This window comes from Lynx canadensis, chromosome A2 (genome assembly GCF_007474595.2).
Source record: "Lynx canadensis isolate LIC74 chromosome A2, mLynCan4.pri.v2, whole genome shotgun sequence".
NCBI lineage: Eukaryota > Metazoa > Chordata > Mammalia > Carnivora > Felidae > Lynx > Lynx canadensis.
In genome coordinates, this window is record NC_044304.2 from 44,624,970 (window position 1) to 44,643,489 (window position 18,520).

General features: G+C 37.4%; 1 protein-coding gene across 1 annotated transcript in view; it reads left to right on the top strand.

Moving 5' to 3' along the window:
- Positions 1 to 18,520, top strand: part of CNTN4 (contactin 4) — a 460,587-nt gene that overhangs the window by 136,635 nt on the left and 305,432 nt on the right. Inside the window, exon 2 of the mRNA XM_032592345.1 lies at positions 16,760 to 16,886. Within this exon, the coding sequence (XP_032448236.1) occupies positions 16,760 to 16,886 (127 nt within the window). The remainder of the gene's footprint in view (positions 1 to 16,759; positions 16,887 to 18,520) is intronic.

Sequence of the window (18,520 nt, forward strand, 5' to 3'; positions counted from 1 at the left end):
CTTCTAATACTTGAAAATAAAGTCAATGAATGTTGAATAAAAGTGATGAGAGTTGGCATCCTTGACCTGTTTTCGATCTTAGAGGAAAAGCTTTCAACTTATCACCTTTGAGTATGATCTTAACTGAGTTTGTTATAGGTGGTCTTTATGTCAAGGTATGTTCCTTCTATAACCACTTTGTTGAGAGTATTTATCATAAGTGGTTATTGAATTTGATCCAATATTTTTTCTACATCTATTGCCATGATCATATGATTTGTATCCTTTGTTTTGTGTATCACAGAGATTGATTGTGGATATTGAACCATCCTTGCATCCCTGGAATAAATTACACTTGATTGTGGTGTATGATCCTTTTAACGTATTGTTGGATTGGGTTTGCCATTATTTTTTTAAGGATTTTTGCATCTATGATCCTCAGCGATATTGGCCTGCAGCTTTTTTTTTTTTTTTTTTTTTTTTTTTTTTTTTTGTGGCATCTGTGTCTGGTTTTGGTATTAGGGTAATGCTAGCCTCATAAAATAAGTTTGACAGCATAGCTTCTTTAAATTTTTGGAATTATTTAAAAAGGATAGACACTAACTTCTATAATGTTAGGTAGAATTCCTGTGGGAAGCTGTCTGGATGGACTCTTGTTTTGGGAGAGTTTTAAAATTATTGATTTAGTTTTATTTTAATTGGTCTCTTCATGTTTTCTATTTCTTCATGATTCAGCCCTGGAGGGTTGTGTGTTTCTAGAAGTATTACATTTCCTCTCAGTTTTCTAATTTGTATATCTAAAATTGTAGTAATCTCTTACCATTCTTTGTATTTCTGTGGTGTCAATTTAACTTCTCTTCTTTCATTCCTGATTTTATTTCTTTGAGCCCTCTCCCTTTTTTTCTTCATGATTGTGGCTAGAGATTTTTCAATTTTATTTATCTTTACAAAGAACTATCTTTTAGTTTAACTGATCTTTTCTATTTTTTTAGACTCTCTTTTATTTTTTTTTCAAATCTGATCTTTATTATTTCCTTCTACTAACTTTAGGCTTTGTTTATTTTCCTTTTTTAGTTTAGGTATAAAGTAAGATTTATTTGATATTTTTCCAGTTTCTTGAAGTAGGCCTATATGACTATGAACTTTGCCTGTAGAAGTGCTTTTGCTGTATTCCATGAATTTTGGAGCATTGTGTATTCATTTTCATTTGTCTCGGTGTTTTTTTAATTTCCTCTTTGATTTCTTTGTTGACTCATTGGTTATTTAGTAACCATGTGTTTAGGTTCTTGTTGCAGTTTCCTTTTTATAATTGTCTTCTAGTTTCATACCTTTGTGGTCAGAAAACACACTTGATATGGTTTCAGTCTTATTGAATTTATTGAGACTTGTTTTGTGGGTTAACATGATCTATCCTGGAGAATTTTTTATGTGCACTTAGGAGGAATGTGTTTTCTGCTGCTTTGGGATAGAATTTTCTATATATACCCTTTAAGTCCATCTTGTCTAATACGTCCTTTAAGGCTAGTGTTTCCTTATTGATTTTCTATTTGCATTATCTATCCAGTGGTGTATAGGGGAATTAAATACCTTCCTGTTATTGCATTAATCTCAATTTCTTCCTTTATGTCTGTTAATATTTGCTCTATATATTTAGGTGCTCTTATGTACACATGATCTTAGCCAAAAGGCCGAGAAGCGATAGGTGCTCTTATGTAAACAGCATATCTGTTTACGAATGTAATACCCTCTGCTTGGATTGACCCCTTTATTATGAGATAATGTTCTTCTTTGTGTCTTGTTTGTCTTTGTCTTAGTCCATTTTTTCTGATAAGAGTATTGATATACCAGCTTCTTTTTTACTTCCATTTACATGGAATATCTTTCTTCATCTCTTTACTTTCTGTCTGTGTGTGTCTTTAGATCTGAAGTGAGTCTCTTGTAGGTAGCTTGTAAGTGGGTCTTGTTTTTTGTTTTTTTCTTATCCATTCAGCCACCATTTGTCTTTCTATTGGACCATTTAGTCCATTTATATTTAAAATAATTGTTATAGTCATGTGTTTATTATCCTTTCATTAAATGGTTTCTTTTTTTTTCCTGTGTTTTAAAGTAAGTACACACACACACACATGCACAAATGCATACACACACAGAGGCATGCATACATACACACAAAAAATGATACTTCCAGATTGGAACAGGAATTTTTAACCTGAATTCTACGAATCAGCTTTCAGGGAAGTCTGTGAAACTCCTAAAATTTTATGTAAGTTTTGTGTGTATATTAATTCCTCTCCAACTTCCACTTAGTGTGTTCTCTGACAAAAATAAATGATAAAATGATAAAGTAGATAAAATCTAGTCACAAAACTGAAATGATGTCTTAAGCCTGTCAAGATCATGGTTTTTTTCTTTGAATTTAGTTACTAAAGCATCAACTTGTCAGTGAATAGATGCCCAGTGAAGGAAGCATTGCCTGTCTTTGTTCATTATTGTATCTGAGGCATGTGGAACTGAGCAAATGCTCAGAAGACATTTTTTGTATGAATAAATAAATGAATGAAAGAGAAAGAATTATTCTACAGAGTGACCTAACATTAAAAACACACTTCATAAAGGCAAGACTCCAGGGGCGCCTGGGCGGCGCAGTCGGTTAAGCATCCGACTTCAGCCAGGTCGCGATCTCGCGGTCCGTGAGTTCGAGCCCCGCGTCAGGCTCTGGGCTGATGGCTCAGAGCCTGGAGCCTGTTTCCGATTCTGTGTCTCCCTCTCTCTCTGCCCTTCCCCCGTTCATGCTCTGTCTCTCTCTGTCTCAAAAATAAATAAAACGTTAAAAAAATTAAAAAAAAAAGGCAAGTCTCTATTGTGAAATAGTACATAGAATGAAATGTTAATTTTCATAAAAAACTCAAAAACTGATTTTCTTGATGGCCTAAACCCCAGCTAGTTCTCTCAAAAGATCTTGCAGAAGCACCAAATTCTCTTACAAATAGTAGTTGACAAGCAATTAGGATATTTAATTTTCTGTCTTGTTTTTGCTACATACCAAGTTATACTTGTTGGCAAGTTGTTTCCTTCATTCATTAACGTATTCATTAAGGATAGATCAGACATTGACAGCGTGGCAGAAAGAATGATAAAAATTGAGAAACAAGACGACATTGACTCAGGTTCTTATCTTCAAAGAGCTTACAAGCTATAGACAAGTATATAAAGTATTACCATAGTCTGGGTAAGTAAGTATAGTGTACAAAATGTTTTGGGAACAGAAGGGAAGTCCGTTTCGTTGGAGAGGATATTTTATTGCCTGCCAAAATAGAGATTTCTCCTGTTTTTGTTCTGATTTCTCACTGCTGTTTTGTTTTGTTGTTGTTGTTGTTGTTGTTGTTTTTTGATGTCAGGGAGATAGAAATGTCCTGACATCAAAAAACAGAAACCAATCAAAGGGATTTCTCTTCCCTTTATTCCGTTTTAAATGCAGACATTACCTACATTCTTTCCATTCCTGTCTCAAGGTTACTTCTTTCATTTAGACAAGTATTCTGAGCCTGAATCTTGGCATTACTCATTCAGAGACCTGGAGGAAGATTGATGATAGGCTGTGTGCAATTTAATATTTGTGCCTTATGCACACAACCAGGCTACTAATTATGGAAGATGGGGGTAACGGGAGAATGATGCAAAGTCCCCTTGTATTACTTTCCTTGAGGCAAAAATTTTGTGTCTTTGGTGATTTACATTCAGAAAAAATTTATCACACCTGGGCCACCGAAAGACAGCTATGTCTTCCTACCTACTAGAGAAACATTAAAGAGTAACAAGGGATTATTCTCTTCCTTATCCCCCAATACCACCACTCCACAAATCAGAGACTTTAAAGAGGGAATTTATAGATCTTTTGTGATACCAGGCACTGTTCTTGGCAGTTTAAAAATATTAAGATGTGGAGCACCTGGGTGGCTCATTTGGTTACACGTCTGACTCTTGGTTTTGGCTCAGGTCATGGTCATATGGTTCGTGACATTGAGCCCCACATTGGGCTCCATGCTGTCAGAATGGATTCTACTTGAGATTCTCTCTCTCCCTCTCTCTCTACCCCTCCCCTGCTCATGTGTGTGACACCTCTCTCTCTCTCTCTCTCTCTCTCTCTCTCTCTCTCTCTCAATATCAATAAATACACTTAAAAATATTAAGACATTTGGGGCATTGTGTGGCTTTGTCGATAAAGCATGCAACTCTTGATCTCAGAGTCATGAGTTCAAACTCCACATTGGGGAATAGAATTTACTTTAAAAAAGTTAAGATGTTTAACACTCACATATAACCCTATAAGATAGGTGCTGTTCTAAGCTTCATTTCACAAATGAGCAAGCTGGGGCACAAAATCTAAGCAGTTTGTTCAGGCTCACCTAGAGGTAGAAATATGAACCTAGGCACTATTGCCAAGAGTCCATCCTTTTAATTCCTGCACTACAAACAACTTATGGATCTGGCATATTCTATAGAAAGAAGTTCTACAAGAAAATTCGTCAAGAATTACAGTTTCCTAGTTCTATTTGCATCGTTTGAAACAGAAAAAGGGAAAAACATCATAGCAATGCCAGGGCATCCCAGGCCCCCTCAAGTGGATTTTTTTCTGCCTCACTTTGTCTATAAAATAATGATACAGCAATAATACCTGTTTCTGCTTATACAAACGTGGGTGGACGAACTCTACCGTGAATATAGCAGTGCTCATAAGCACTAATAAGTGGTATAGCCGCTACCAGTCCTACTTAGCTTTTCTGAATGTTCCCCTGCTCAGCAGGCTCCAGGCACACTGGTTGCCATGTGCGTGTGTGTGCGCGCGCAAGAAAGAGAGAAAGAGAGAATGGAAGAGAGGAAGAGAGGGAGAGAGAGAAGGCGGGGAGAAAGGAAGAGGAAGAGGTAAAGCATAAAAGTATTTGTTTCCAGTAAACTAAGCATTTTCCCATTACTGGAGGGCTTTTGCAGTCATTGTTGCCTTTGGTTGCAGTGTTTGTTTACCTCCCAGATATGTTCATGATGTGTTCCCTCTCTTTCAAGTCTTGGATAAAATATCGTCTTCTAATGAAGACATCACTGGCAACTCTACTTAAAATTGCAGTATCCTCCCTGGACTCCCTATGCCTTTTCTTTTTACTTCACAGCATTAGCCACTCTTCAGAACACTGTATAAATTCCTTAGAGTCTGCCTCCCCCAACCTAAAATGTGATCTGTCTTAGGATGTTGTGTTTATTTACTTTTCTATCTATACTCAATGTGTTGAATGTGATCTAGCACATAGTAGGAACTCAGTAAATGCTTGTTGAAGGAATGACAAATATTAATCCAATATCTCCTGTCAGTTACCTTCTGCTTAGGTGATGTTTTGCTCAGGCAAACAGGTATTTTTATTATAAAGGTAGATACTTATGGTTATCCAATTCTTCTCTGGAGGTTTGTGGGAAAGGATTTGAGTTTCATTTGCTAGTGAAATGAGGAGGACAGGTGGATGACTTATTCAAAGGGCCCAACAACTTAATGGCCATGCTTTTTACCTTGTCTTAGGAAAGCCAAGAAAACGTTTTTCCTCCTCTTTTGATAAACCTGTGAATTCAAGTCAATGGCATTTTCTGCTGCCATTTATCCCTTCACAGAGTTTTTGCTTTGTGTTTGCCCAAATCAGTGTGCATGCCATTTTACCTTATGACAGAATGACATAGAAAAGGCAGAATGCCCAATAATTAGATGCAAATTTTATGCTTGTCATTTTGAAAGGTTATGAATCCCCCTTTTATACAGTTTTCTATAGAGGATTACTTTAGGACAAAATATCCTTTCTGTACATCAATATGCTGGTAATTCTAAAAAAGAACAACTTTGTAATTTGAAAAAATTAGTAACAAGTGCAGCATATAATGAATACATTTATCCCTTCTGCTCTCTATTGAAAGGAAATAAACTTTCACTTATTTCCTCCTGAACCAAAGTTTGAAGACATAAATATTGACAAAATAGATTTCCTCCCTTCCTAAGAGATGACTCCATTATTCTCCTCCAGTATATTTCTAGGTACAAGTGGACCATTTCTACTGTTATCCAAAAAACAAACTAGAGGGAACTGATGGTACTATGAAGAACATTCAATTAAATCTGAAAATCAGGATTCTTGTTAGAGCCCCATCATAGAGTATCCGTGTGACTTTTCATAAGCCATTTAATCCCTAAAAAACTTTGGTTCCTCATGTCAAAAATGGGGTGGCCTAAAAATCTCAAGTTACATTTGATGATACTGTTCTTATTCAACATATCAGAATCTCATTTGTTACTTGTTGGTGGTGATGCATAGAGAGTAATTGCAAGTGTATATCATGGTGTCATGGTGCCCCTGAGCAATTAGCTCTTCTCTTATAATACACCATGTTCAAATGCCTGACTTGCAGTCTATTATAAGTGAATTGTCTCTAATCTGCTCTTCTTCCATCATCAAGTGAGGAGGAATATAGCATCAGTCAGTAGAGTTGTTGGTGGGGTGAGACAGGGCCTGGCAAGTGTTTTTACTTTACATGCAGCCTGGCCTCATTATGCCCAATAATAGTAGTTATTATTGCCATTATTCTACATGTCTCTGTATAGCAGACATGGGGCCAGGGTGGGGGGGGAGGGGTTTATCTTTAGAGAAAGAGAAAGTAGAAGTTAATTTGTAGTCTCCTAAGCATCTTTTTGCCAAAGCTGAGGACATCTCTGCCTAAGTTGAGTGATAATTCTTGTCTTCCCATCTCTAGCAAGACTACTGGATTTAGTCAAACAATGACATAGGACACAGTCTGGTTTGGGTTTTCATTTCAATCAAAATGACAGTGCCCCACCAAAGAGACTCATACACTGGAACCCAATGCCTGCCATGAACTGCAACTCAATTTTGCCTCCTCCCCAGCTTCCTCAGGGACATCATGACAACCTTGTATCCTAAGCAACTATATGCAAAATAACTAAAGTACTTACACACCAGAAAGAGCAGCGTACTAAATTCAAATTTAGTGGATCTTTCCTGTTAGAAATATGTTATCAGAGTTTTGCTTGAACAGCTCCCAGATTACTCCCTTTCACGCTTCCTAGTATATATACATATATTGACGCATTTACTCTGTGTTGAATTGAAAACCTGAAACATTTAAGAAAAGACAGACATGGGGTATTTCAGCTGCTAAAGAGACAGGTGCAAAGAATCATGAATATTACTTGAGGAGCCACAGTGCATGTAACATGAAAGTACCACCTGCAGGTGTTACGTGTTCAGGCAACTCAATATCAGGGAAGGAAGTGGGGAACCTAGGGTGTCATTGCGGAGATAATAAAACCAGCAAGTTACCCCAGAAGGCCTTAAAACAGATGGTTTCCAAGAAAATGCAAAATTACAAATGAGTGTAGAAGAGCCAACCTTGGTCATACTTTTGTTGAGAATGAAGATACTTTGGTTCTGGGAGGATTAGCGACATAACCAGGGAAGAGTTAATTGTTTCTCCCAGTCACAGAGAAGCTTGGACAAATCTGAATTTTCTTAAAACATAATAAGCAAAACATCAGGAGCCAGAGCAGGTTTGTTACAATCATTTACACCTCCTATTGCAAAGAAGAATTTATCCCCATGGACAGACATAATGGGAAACACTCTGCTCACCCAAGCCAGAAAAGACAGGCATTTTCAGCATTTGATTTAAGAGCCAAACAAATACTCTGTTTCCTTGGTTAAAAGTTCTAGTAGCCACCGGATGCTTGAAACATCCTACTGTGGCTGCTGCCATTCTCTTATTTTTCTTTCTTAAATGGTGGCTCATGATTGTGGATCACCTGCATCTAAATAAGCTGAGATGCATAATTCAAATGTCTGTGCCCTACCTCCAGGTCTATCTAATCAGAATTTTGGGGGGAAGGCACATGTAAGCTCTGCATTAATTTTAACTGGCTCCCTAAGAGAGCCTTTTTGCACATGAAGAACACATAAAAGCACATTATAAACATTAACACTGTTTTAGGTTAATTATCCCTTTAAAAGGCCACCATTAAAGTATATGAATTTCAGTTAGAAGCTACACATCTGGGGAATAGATTAATATATTGCTATATATATATATATTTTTTTCCCAACAGGTAATAGTGTCCTGTGATGGGGAAGGGCATGGGAAAGACATGTCTTATGGGGCTTGTCATAAGTAATCAAAGTGACACAGGTCAAAGGAGCAGACTTTTAGGGAGCATTTGATCACAGGAGCGACCAGGTTGAGATAGAAGCATGAACATGAACAGTAGCTCCAAAGGGAAGATCTTTGCCTGCCATATTGCTGAGGGCCTATTCGTGTGCATTTACACACACATACATTTGGAGAGTGGCTGAAAGGAAATTAAAAGAAGAAAAGGAAGAGCAAAGGACATTAATTAACCCACGGATTAAACAATGTGTACTTTCTACGAATATAGTTTCGATTAAGAGTCACTTAGCTTCAGCTCTTAAAAGCCAACTCAAATTTGATTAAATAAAAGCAATAACTGGCTCACATATCTGGGAATCTTAGGGATAAAGCTTGCTTGGAACAGAACTGGTTCCAAAGCTCAAGTGATGTCATCAAAACTCATCCTCCATTCTTTGGTTTCTTATTAGCTTCCTTCTGGTGTGTTAGTTCATTCTCTCTTTTTTTTTTTTAAATTCTCCATGTGGAAGCCTTTGAAAACTCTAGGCTTTCTCCCTCCAAGCAATCCCAGACTCTAAAAAACTTTTTCCCCCTAGTAGTTTTATGAAAAGGCTTGAAATAGAATCTTATTATCCAAACTTGCATCATATGCTTGGGAATCAGTTTTCTAAGAAAATGGAATATTAATTGTCCAGGCTTGAGTTACCTCCTGCTCCTAACTTGGATACAAGATTTTAGTCTACCCAAACCACTTAGGCTACTAGGGCACTTGGGTCACCAAAGAAAAAGTGGAATGCCCTTACCTTGAAGAGAAGTGATGAATTCTGAGTAAGCAAAAACCATAGATATCTACTGTATACTTATGTTAAGAGGGAAATAGCATTTAGTGAATTAGTGTTACAGATATTTTATTCCAACTTCTTTAGCCAAAACCAATCTGTTACATACATATGTTTTTATATATTCTTATTTGCTATCATTAGTAAATAATGACTCATCCCCAGCTGAGTCTGGGTCAGCACTCCATAATCAAACAAACTTATAATTCTGTAGAGATATTCACACTAAGGCTATCATCTCATATCCCTTAAGTTCAGTTTTTGCCCCCAAATTAGTTACAGAATATTTGCATTTGTTGAAAATTTATCTTTATTTTCATAACTGGAACTTGTTGTCACAGTCACCCATTTACTTATATGTAAAGGAGTAATGAATCCATTGTTTCTGAAATGCATCAGGATTTGGGGTCAGGGTCAGGAGTAGGTTGGAGTAGGTTGTGCTGACCCATTTCCCCTTGTTGATCTTTGCCACTCCTACAAATGCTTCCTTAAGCAATGCAGAATTTTTCTCCCAAAAGAGACCACTTTTATCTCCTAACACTTCCCCAGATCACCACCATTTCTAAGAGCTGGCGTTACATACAATTAGGTCCTCATTATGTGTGACACAATGTATAATGGCAGCAGCACTATTCTGTTAAGCAGGAAACAAAGAAAGAGTAGGAGAAGAGTTCACTTCTAGTTTGGATTTTCTTTCACTTTCTGCCTTCAAACATGTACCAGCTGTCAGCAGACTTCTCTGTTCCATCCTGTTTAAAATGCTCGTGTGAGGAGGTTAAAAGAAGGAAGGTGGAAGAAAGGACAGATGAAAGAAGCATCTTATCCTTTAAGCAGGCATGGCTGTCTCCTCTTGTATTTGTTTTGCCTCTGTGCTATTCAACTGAGCAAGCAAATGGAACCAAGTGGAGTACTTATTCAATAAAAATACTGTGTGTTGGATAGTTTCACACATAGGCACTTGTGTGCGGCCTTTGAACATCCCTTGCTATTTATGTTATAAAGACTAACCACGCTAAATTGTATTTGTAATAATAGTTTGACAGCTGTCCAGTCATCATTTCTACAATCAGTAATTCATTTTAAAGGAATTCTCACATTCAAGAAAATCAGAGTATTTCATTTGTTTCTGATTTTCCTTAGGTTATTGCCCATACATTTTGTGAGTAATTTCAATCCACAGAGATGTTGCTGACCTTACAGTTTCTCAGCCAAAATGAATTTCCACAATCATTAGAAAGGTTAGAGGAGAAAGCTCCCAGCTAGCAGGATACATTGGACCCTGTGTGTGCTCTTCCTGGACCATTCTAGTGGCAAAATGAATAATGTGTCTCCCCATTGATGCAAGTGGTGAGAGGGAGAGAGTGAAATATGAGCATGACTCTGGGAACACACCCATCAAACCAGCATAGCAGAAGTACCTCTTCTTTGTCCTTGGTGAGGTGGCTTTGGTCTGTAATCCAATAAGGCAACATGTTCCCACTGATTGCCCACATAGAGAGCATTTATGCTCTTGATTGGTCAAGGGCTCTACAGGATGCAGCGTAAAAGGTACAGCATGGCACGGCCACTTTGGTTTGCATCAGGATGCTTCTGTGCATGTATAATGTAATAAACTATCTATCCTCCAGATGTGACCCAGATGTAACTCCCATCTAAAGCCACGGGCTCATGTCCTGAGCTTTTACTCAAACCCTTATGTTCCCTACTAGGTATCCTAGAGTTTACTTCTCAAATTGAGATTATTGCCATTTAAGTGTTTGTGCCCAAGACCAGGTGTTTAATCAAAAGCCTCTTTTGATGTCCTGGGAAGATTGACCCTCTATCATAGTCTGAGATTCTTGACTGTTATGGCAGAACTTCATATCTGCCATTAAGATTAAGGGCCTAAACAACCCTCAGGTGCAACACCTGGAAACTCCAGGGCAATTACAAGTAGAATTGAATCTGGTATTTTTAGTTTTCTACGATGAAATCATAGTATTGCATTTTTGTCCTTTCCCAGCAGAGTTGAGTCAGAGTTTGCAAGACTTGAAAAATATTTCCAGCACAAGAGAAGTGCATTGACCTAAGGGCTTTGCTGGAGAAATGTGGCCTTTTACCCCATCCCACATGGAAACTACAGAGTGATCTAGCACACAGAACAAAACTCTGCAGGGTTGTTTTTCTTCATTGGTATCCTTAATTGGTTTAGGGCTGAAAGTCATCTGTGCTCAATTTATAATGTACAGTACTAGTTTTCAAACCGTAGAGTGCACAATAATGAACAGCAGTACTGGGCTCTGATAATAAAAATCCAGTAAGTTTGGCAGGGGCTCAAAAATCTGCCTTTCATCAACACCACTGGGTAAGGTGATATTGATGCAGGAGGTTTCTAGAACATACTTTGAGGAATAAATTTACGCGTAGTTTGATTTTTTTTTTTTTTTTTGCAAACTTGCCTTCTATGAAATATTTATCTGAAGATCACACCTGCTGTCTGATATGGCTCAGCCATTTAATGCCTTTCCTATCTATATTGGCTACCGTTTAGGCTGGTTTACAGATGCCCTATTTTAAAAAGATCTACAGTTAGCATTAGTGGATTCTTCCAATCTGTACCTACCCACTGGCTTGCTCCTTTGTGCATGTTATCTTTTGCTGCTGACCTTTCACATGGAATGGGGATTTTGCTCTACACTTGCTCCACTATACTTGAACCCTGGGCCTCTGCCTTGCTTCCTGAAGTATACCATCACTTGAGATTCAGTCTTATTTTCCTATTCTCAGTCTCAGAAAACCTAGGCCACCTCCATCCATTCCAATTTCTTTTCCAAGTTTGGCTTCTGATAGCCTGAGAAACATTCTGCTTGCTTGCCTGGGAAAGAAGTTTGGGGACATGTCAAAATGGGCCAAATTAATAAAAAAATTAAAAAGAAAAAAAAAGAGTAAGATCGTTGATGTTTCAATGCTGCAGATAAAATGAGCAGTACCTCACTGTGGAAATGTGTTTTATTATTGTATTTCTTAGAGGATTATTTTATTTTTTTTAGGTAAAAATCATTTTTGTTTCTGTTACAGATATAGTACCTTTTTTAGCCTGTGACCTGGGAAAATACATTCAGGATTAAATAATCTCTTTAAAGTTCTGTGATATTCTATGCATCTCTTTCAATACTCCAAACATTTTAAGAATCGCCCTGACACTGCATTTTGTTTCTGGAACACTTACAGGAGGCAGCAAGAAGAAATTGGCTGACAAACATTGATTTTGTCTCCCCCTAAAAAATAGATTTTAAAAAGAAAAGAATAAATGAGGAAAGCAGTTTGAGACTCACTTGTTGAGAACAGTGTTTTCTAATAACTTTCAGTACTTGATGAACAAAGGGACAGAAGGGTTAAGGGTAGTCTGACCTTTAACTTAAATACATTCTGGTCACGAAAGTTGTACTCTTTCTGAAAACCTATAGGTTTCCCACTCTTTGTTGAAACATGAAAGGGGGTTTTCCTTAGCTTAGGTCTTCTCTGTTCTCTTTGCAAATATACGGTTTACTCAGATATTGGTGCATGAGAATTTCTGTGTTAAACTTTCGGGAATGTAAGTAGTGTTGTGGAAGTATCCAATTGACCAATTCGCAGATATTCTCCAAAGAGGGGAGAACCAGAAAATCATGATGTACCAGTGTTGGCATCTTCAGTAAATCCCCTAGGCTGGCCCTGAGATCAATGATCTGAAATCTGAAAGACTGTGTCTGGGCTGTTGGCAACCTGGCTTCCCTCTCTTTCTCTTCACCATGGTTTTCAAGAATTTCAAGAAAAGTAATTGCCTACTGCTCCTCTTAGAGATTCCTGATAATAATGTGAGTCCATTCCCCTAACTTCTTCAAGCTGGGTGAGTCACTAGGGTGACTTTCCACCCTTTGGGGAATCCACAAGTGAAAACATCAATCTGAACATCCTGTCACATAAATAAGATGAGATTCATTTCTTATAAACAAAGGGTAGTAGTTACAGCAGGAATATAATGTGTATCAAGTAAGGATAAGTTATCACCATAGGACAGTGGATTATTAGGTCACCTGAGCATACCTTTTCCTTGTCACATCAGTCCCTCTTCTTTGTCACATAGAACCCTTGGAAGCGTTCTCATAATTAGCTGTTGGCATTCAACTATATGGGTGTTTCTAAGGAAGTTTCAGTTTAGTTTCAACTTGAGTCCCATACTTTGACAAATCCACCCATTTCCTTGTGTGGGTCAGTTTTATCGGTTTCTGTTCCTGTCTTCGTGCCTCTTAGCTGCTAGTCCAAACATGTGCTAAAAGTCCTTCTCTATATGCTACAAGCAAAGATGTGTTGGTTTGACTTTGCCAGACAGAGAATGTTTAGGAGTGTGTCTAAAGCCAGTGTTGGCTGATTTCTGCTCATAGGAAATGGAGAGCTAGGAACAAAAGGATCTGTGTTAGTTTTGAATTTCTAGTGTGCAGAAGAATCACCCAGATTGAACTAGGTTAAAGGCAAATTCATGGACCCTGGATTTTTCTGATGAAGTCATTTTGGACTTGAGTCTAAAAACACAAGCTCTGTACTTGCTCTATACTTGCACATACACAATTAAAATGCAGGTGGTCCATGGTCTAACTTGGAGACATCTTGGCTTATTAAAACCTTGCCCTCTTGTCATTTTCTGAGATGCTCCTTTATGCTGAAAATCATGGCTCCCCCTCCAATTGCATAGAAAAACTTAATATGACAAAGGAAAGGGGAAACTTTACCTTATAGGTTTTACAAATGGCAGATGCAGAGTGCTTCGTATGTACCTTCAAACCTTTAAGACACACTTGAAAGTCACTTTGTCACTACTACAAAAAGAGCACACTTACTGATGTCTCCATCCATGTTTCATCTAAGAATGTCATTCTGAGGACTTTGTTTCACCCAGGTACCTTGAGGTTTGAGAGAAATAAAACAACTCTTTAACTCTTTTTTTGTCAAAAATGTTGGTAACTCTAGGCTAAATGTTTTGTAGTTAGGATATGTCTTCCACATCTGCATTGCTCAACTTTCTAAAATCTCTCCCTCCATCTTTTTGAAACCTTGTAGCTCATGCTTGAAAAGCTATGGATTTCCTTAGATGAGAACTAAAATGCTAATGTTGATTTACAGGCAGCAAGCTTGGTTAACCAAGAGAAAATAAAAACTTTGGATGTAGTGTGTTATTTATAGCGAATGCAAAAGCATCATTATTATCAATTCTTGTTACAAAATACACAGAAAAAATATCATTTTTGTTATTTAAATATGGCATGGATACATTGAGAAATAGTACAGATGTTAATCTACAGCCTCTCAGCTGCATCCTGGATAATCATTATTATGTTTCATTCTTATTTAGAATTACTAGTAATAGACTGTGTATTTCTGTATGAAATTCAAATCAGGGAACACCAATGAATTGAGATGATTGATAATATATATATACACACACATACACACACACACACACACAAACACACACATAATTTTGGAACTGGGACAACAATAGAAATATTTCTCTCTTAGAGAAAAATCCACCAAGCATGCTGCTATGTTAGCGATCTTGATGAGTAACATTTGTTACTTAAATAGACATGCCAAAAATTCACATAATTTTTTGTATCTGAATTGAACTAATCCTTGACCAGTGTTTAAATTTGTTTTGAAACTATCTGTGTAATAATTGTGGAAAATCTGAAATGTAAATATCTGCAGTTTGAAGTTTCTGGCTTCAAACCACAAGTGTTAAAAAAAAAAGTCTGTGTACTTTCATTCTGTGCTTTTGAGTTATTTGGCAGATCCTGTTTTCTTTGTGTAAGTCTCATTAACATGAGATTTTATACATGGAGTAAGGAGAGAGGATGGTGGATGTCTGTGCATGTAAGATATGGGACAATATTCAGGGATTATTTCCCATTCTTAAGTGTAGAAGCACTAACCTAGTCCAGTCCTATTATTTTAGAGATGAGAAAATTGAGGGCTAGAAAGACTAGGCGATGGAGAGATAAGTCATGGATTTAGTAGGTGACCCAAGGCATTGAATCTTAGCTCATGGTTTTTCTGAATTCATATCCTGCTTGGCTGTCCCCACTCCTCTATAGTAAAATAGAATTCTGTTTTGTCATCTTGTCTCCTTAAATTTTCTTCTGTCCCACCCTCAACATATGGATTCTTTTAAGTTTGGGTTGTAAGCCATACAAAAAATTACCTTACTTCCTGTCCTTCACCAAGATTCCCAGATCAGCTTTATTCTTTTTCCTCAGTCCTGATTCACCTACATGAATTTAGTGGCATCTTACCACCCATCAACAAAGGCTGCTTCTAAAGTTTTTCTAGGATAGCAGTTGCAATTCACACTGTTAAAAATAATCACACCTTAGTGGGGAGTGGATTCTAAGCTACAGGGTGATATTCAGTTTTACTTTACCTCATAGCCACTGGCCCTTCTATCGGGAAAGTCATCAGGCAGTGCCTAAGTCAGCTGATTGAATAGATTAAAAAGTGAAAAGAAAATGACACTTAAATAGAACAAGTCCTTATTGATGATCTATGTACAAACTGCTATATCTGCTACATCAGAGCATACAAAAATGTGTAAGATATGGTTACACTCTCAAGGAGCTTACAATTCAAAGCAGGAAAAAGAAAGCTACAAATACACTTGAAAGAAAAAGATAAGCTTCCACAGGGAAATATAACTGAAGAATCATGTGGTTAAAGGAAGAAGATAAGGGTCTAGAAAAGCTTTGTAGGTTAACAATAAAAAAGCAAACAAACAAACTTGAACTAGATTTTGAAGAATGAAAATCACTTTCATGGGTATACGTGCGGAGATGCATTTTGACTAACATTTATTATATGTGTACTCTAGAAACGTATGTAATCTACATACTGCTACTTAAAGTGGTTTGTGGATTACCAGCATGAACTTTACTGCTGTTTTGTGATAAAGTAAGTTTCATACATCTAGTTACTGTTACTGAGAGAATGCATTTAGAAAAATTCCTACATCATTGTACGTCACTGAACTAATAATAATAATAATAGACTAATTTGGATGTTACTGAATTTGTGTGCTGAGTCACATATGGTTCTAGATGTATGATACTTACACAGATATCCCCATGTATGAGTCCATTGTAGGTTGGAAAAAACAAACAAACAAACAAACAAACTGGTCATTTACCACAGAAAATTAGTGAGTCGTGACTCTACATTGTTCTTTACCTGCGTAGACAACTTAAGAAAATTTTATACGTATATTAGCAGTACAGAGCTGTGTCTCATTATTAAGGTATTTATGAAATCATCATTGCTTACTTCCAATTGTATTATCCATTAAAGAGCAGGGAAATTTTAACTTTGTGACATTAGACCGGATGACAGAGGCACAAAAGAGATATATTAGGAACAAAATGTGAACAAAGTAAAAGGGTGAGCAAAAGACAGAAGGGGAACAGTAACTAAGAGGAGAGGAAAGGAAATGCCATGCAGTTTTCTGGAAGTTGTTAGTAAAAATAAGTTATCAGAATGAAATAGAGTCTGTGTCTCTGCTTCACAACATTCCGCGAAGGATTAGTCTGCAATGGGAAACTTCATCTAAAGGCTGAAAGTAAATCAGTTGTGTATTACTGTTTTTTTTGTTATTTTATCTTTCTTGTTTTCATTTTGTACTTGGTTCCTGTTATTGTTCCTCTTTGGAAGATGTTCTTTTCATTTTTGGACATTTTCTCCTCTCATTTCAGATGACTACACACTGCACGGCCCTGTTTTTATTCAGGAACCAAGTCACGTAATGTTCCCTTTGAATTCTGAGGAGAAAAAGGTGAAGCTCAATTGTGAAGTTAAAGGGAATCCAAAGCCACATATCAGGTTTGTTGTTTTAAATCTTATGTTTCCATGCATACCGTTTCTATTATTAAAATTGACCCGTACTTCTAATTACATGAAGATCTTTTAGACAAGCATCATAGGCTGTCCTGACATACTAAAGAGTTGATTGTGTTCTTGAAAAGTTGAGTGCCCAACTTCTGTTTCTGGCTATACCAGGAATTGAATATCCTATTTGACCCCCTCACTAAAAGCCTAAATATTCCTTAACATATTTTTTTTTAACATGTCTCAACAAACTGGTAAGAAAGTAAGAAATACTCAGAAGCAAAGAAATAAGTAGGTTTGGAACCCAGAGAAGAAAACTGACCCCCACAAGCAGTTTTCACCTTGATGAATTATGTGAACTGGAGCTTTGGATTTTGCAGTTTCACAGGGGATCACAAGACAAAGCCTAGAGTCGACTGAGAGGAGAGTGGAACATGAGAAAACCTCCCAGAATAGGCCTGGAACCCAAAGGCTATATACTGAAATAAGCTTGCCTCCCCAAAGAACTGTAAAGCAAAAGTAACTGCCTATTTCAAATTTTGGTGCTAAGTGACCTTTAAAGGTTTAGTTATTTATTTTGAGAGGGAGAGAGAGAGACGGAACAGGAGAGCAGGATAGGAACAGAGAGAGAGGGAGACAGAATTCCAGGCAGGCTCCACAAAGGGCTCAAATCCAGGAAAAGTGAGATCATGACCTGAGCTGAAATCAAGGGTTGGCCTCTCAACCAACTAAACCACTCAGGCAACCCTGCTGCTAAGTGTTCTGTTGTTGTTGTTGTTGTTATTGTTGTTTTTAAATTTTTTTATTTTGTTTATTTATTTTGAGAGAGAGATAGTGAGCGAACAAGTTGGGGAGGGGCAGAGAGAGGAAGACACAGAATCTGAAGCAGACTCCAGGCTCTGAGCTGTCAGTGCAGAGCCCGGTGTGGGGCTCGAACTCATGAGTGTGAGATCATGACCTGAGCTGAAGTCTGATGCTTAACTGACTTAGTCACCCAGGCGCCCCTGCTAAGTGGTTTTAATAGAAGATGAGACACAGCTGAAAGGAGAATTAGTAAATTGCATGATCTATCTGAAGAAATCATCCAAAGGCAGCAGAAAGGAGTAAAAAGATGCAAAGGGAGAGAGGCAGAGAGAGAGAGAGAGAGAGAGAGAGAAGAAATGAGGGAGGTGGGGGAGAGAAAGTGTAGTGAAAGAGCAAAAGGGATTAATGGGAAATATTTACATAGTTTAATCACAGTTCCATAAAGAAAAGCAAGGGAGAATGAGGCAGAAGCAATATTTTAAGAGAAGGTTAAGAATTTTCCAAAGTTAATTAAAAATTCCAAGCTTTCAGGGCTTGGAGTGAGCCTGGCTGGCTCAGTCGGTGGAGCATGTGACTGTTGATGTTGGGGTTGTGAGTTCTAGCCCCATGTTGGGTGTGGAGATTACTTAAAAATAAAATCTTAAAAAAATATCCCAAGCTATAGATTTAGGAAGACAAATGAATTTCAAGGAGTTCAAATGAAAATAACGCCTCATCTAGAATTATTATAGTGAAACAGCCAAACACCCAAATCAAAGATGATCATAAAAATAGTTAAGTTGATAATATAGATAACCTTCAAGTCAATGGCAGACCAGACTTCT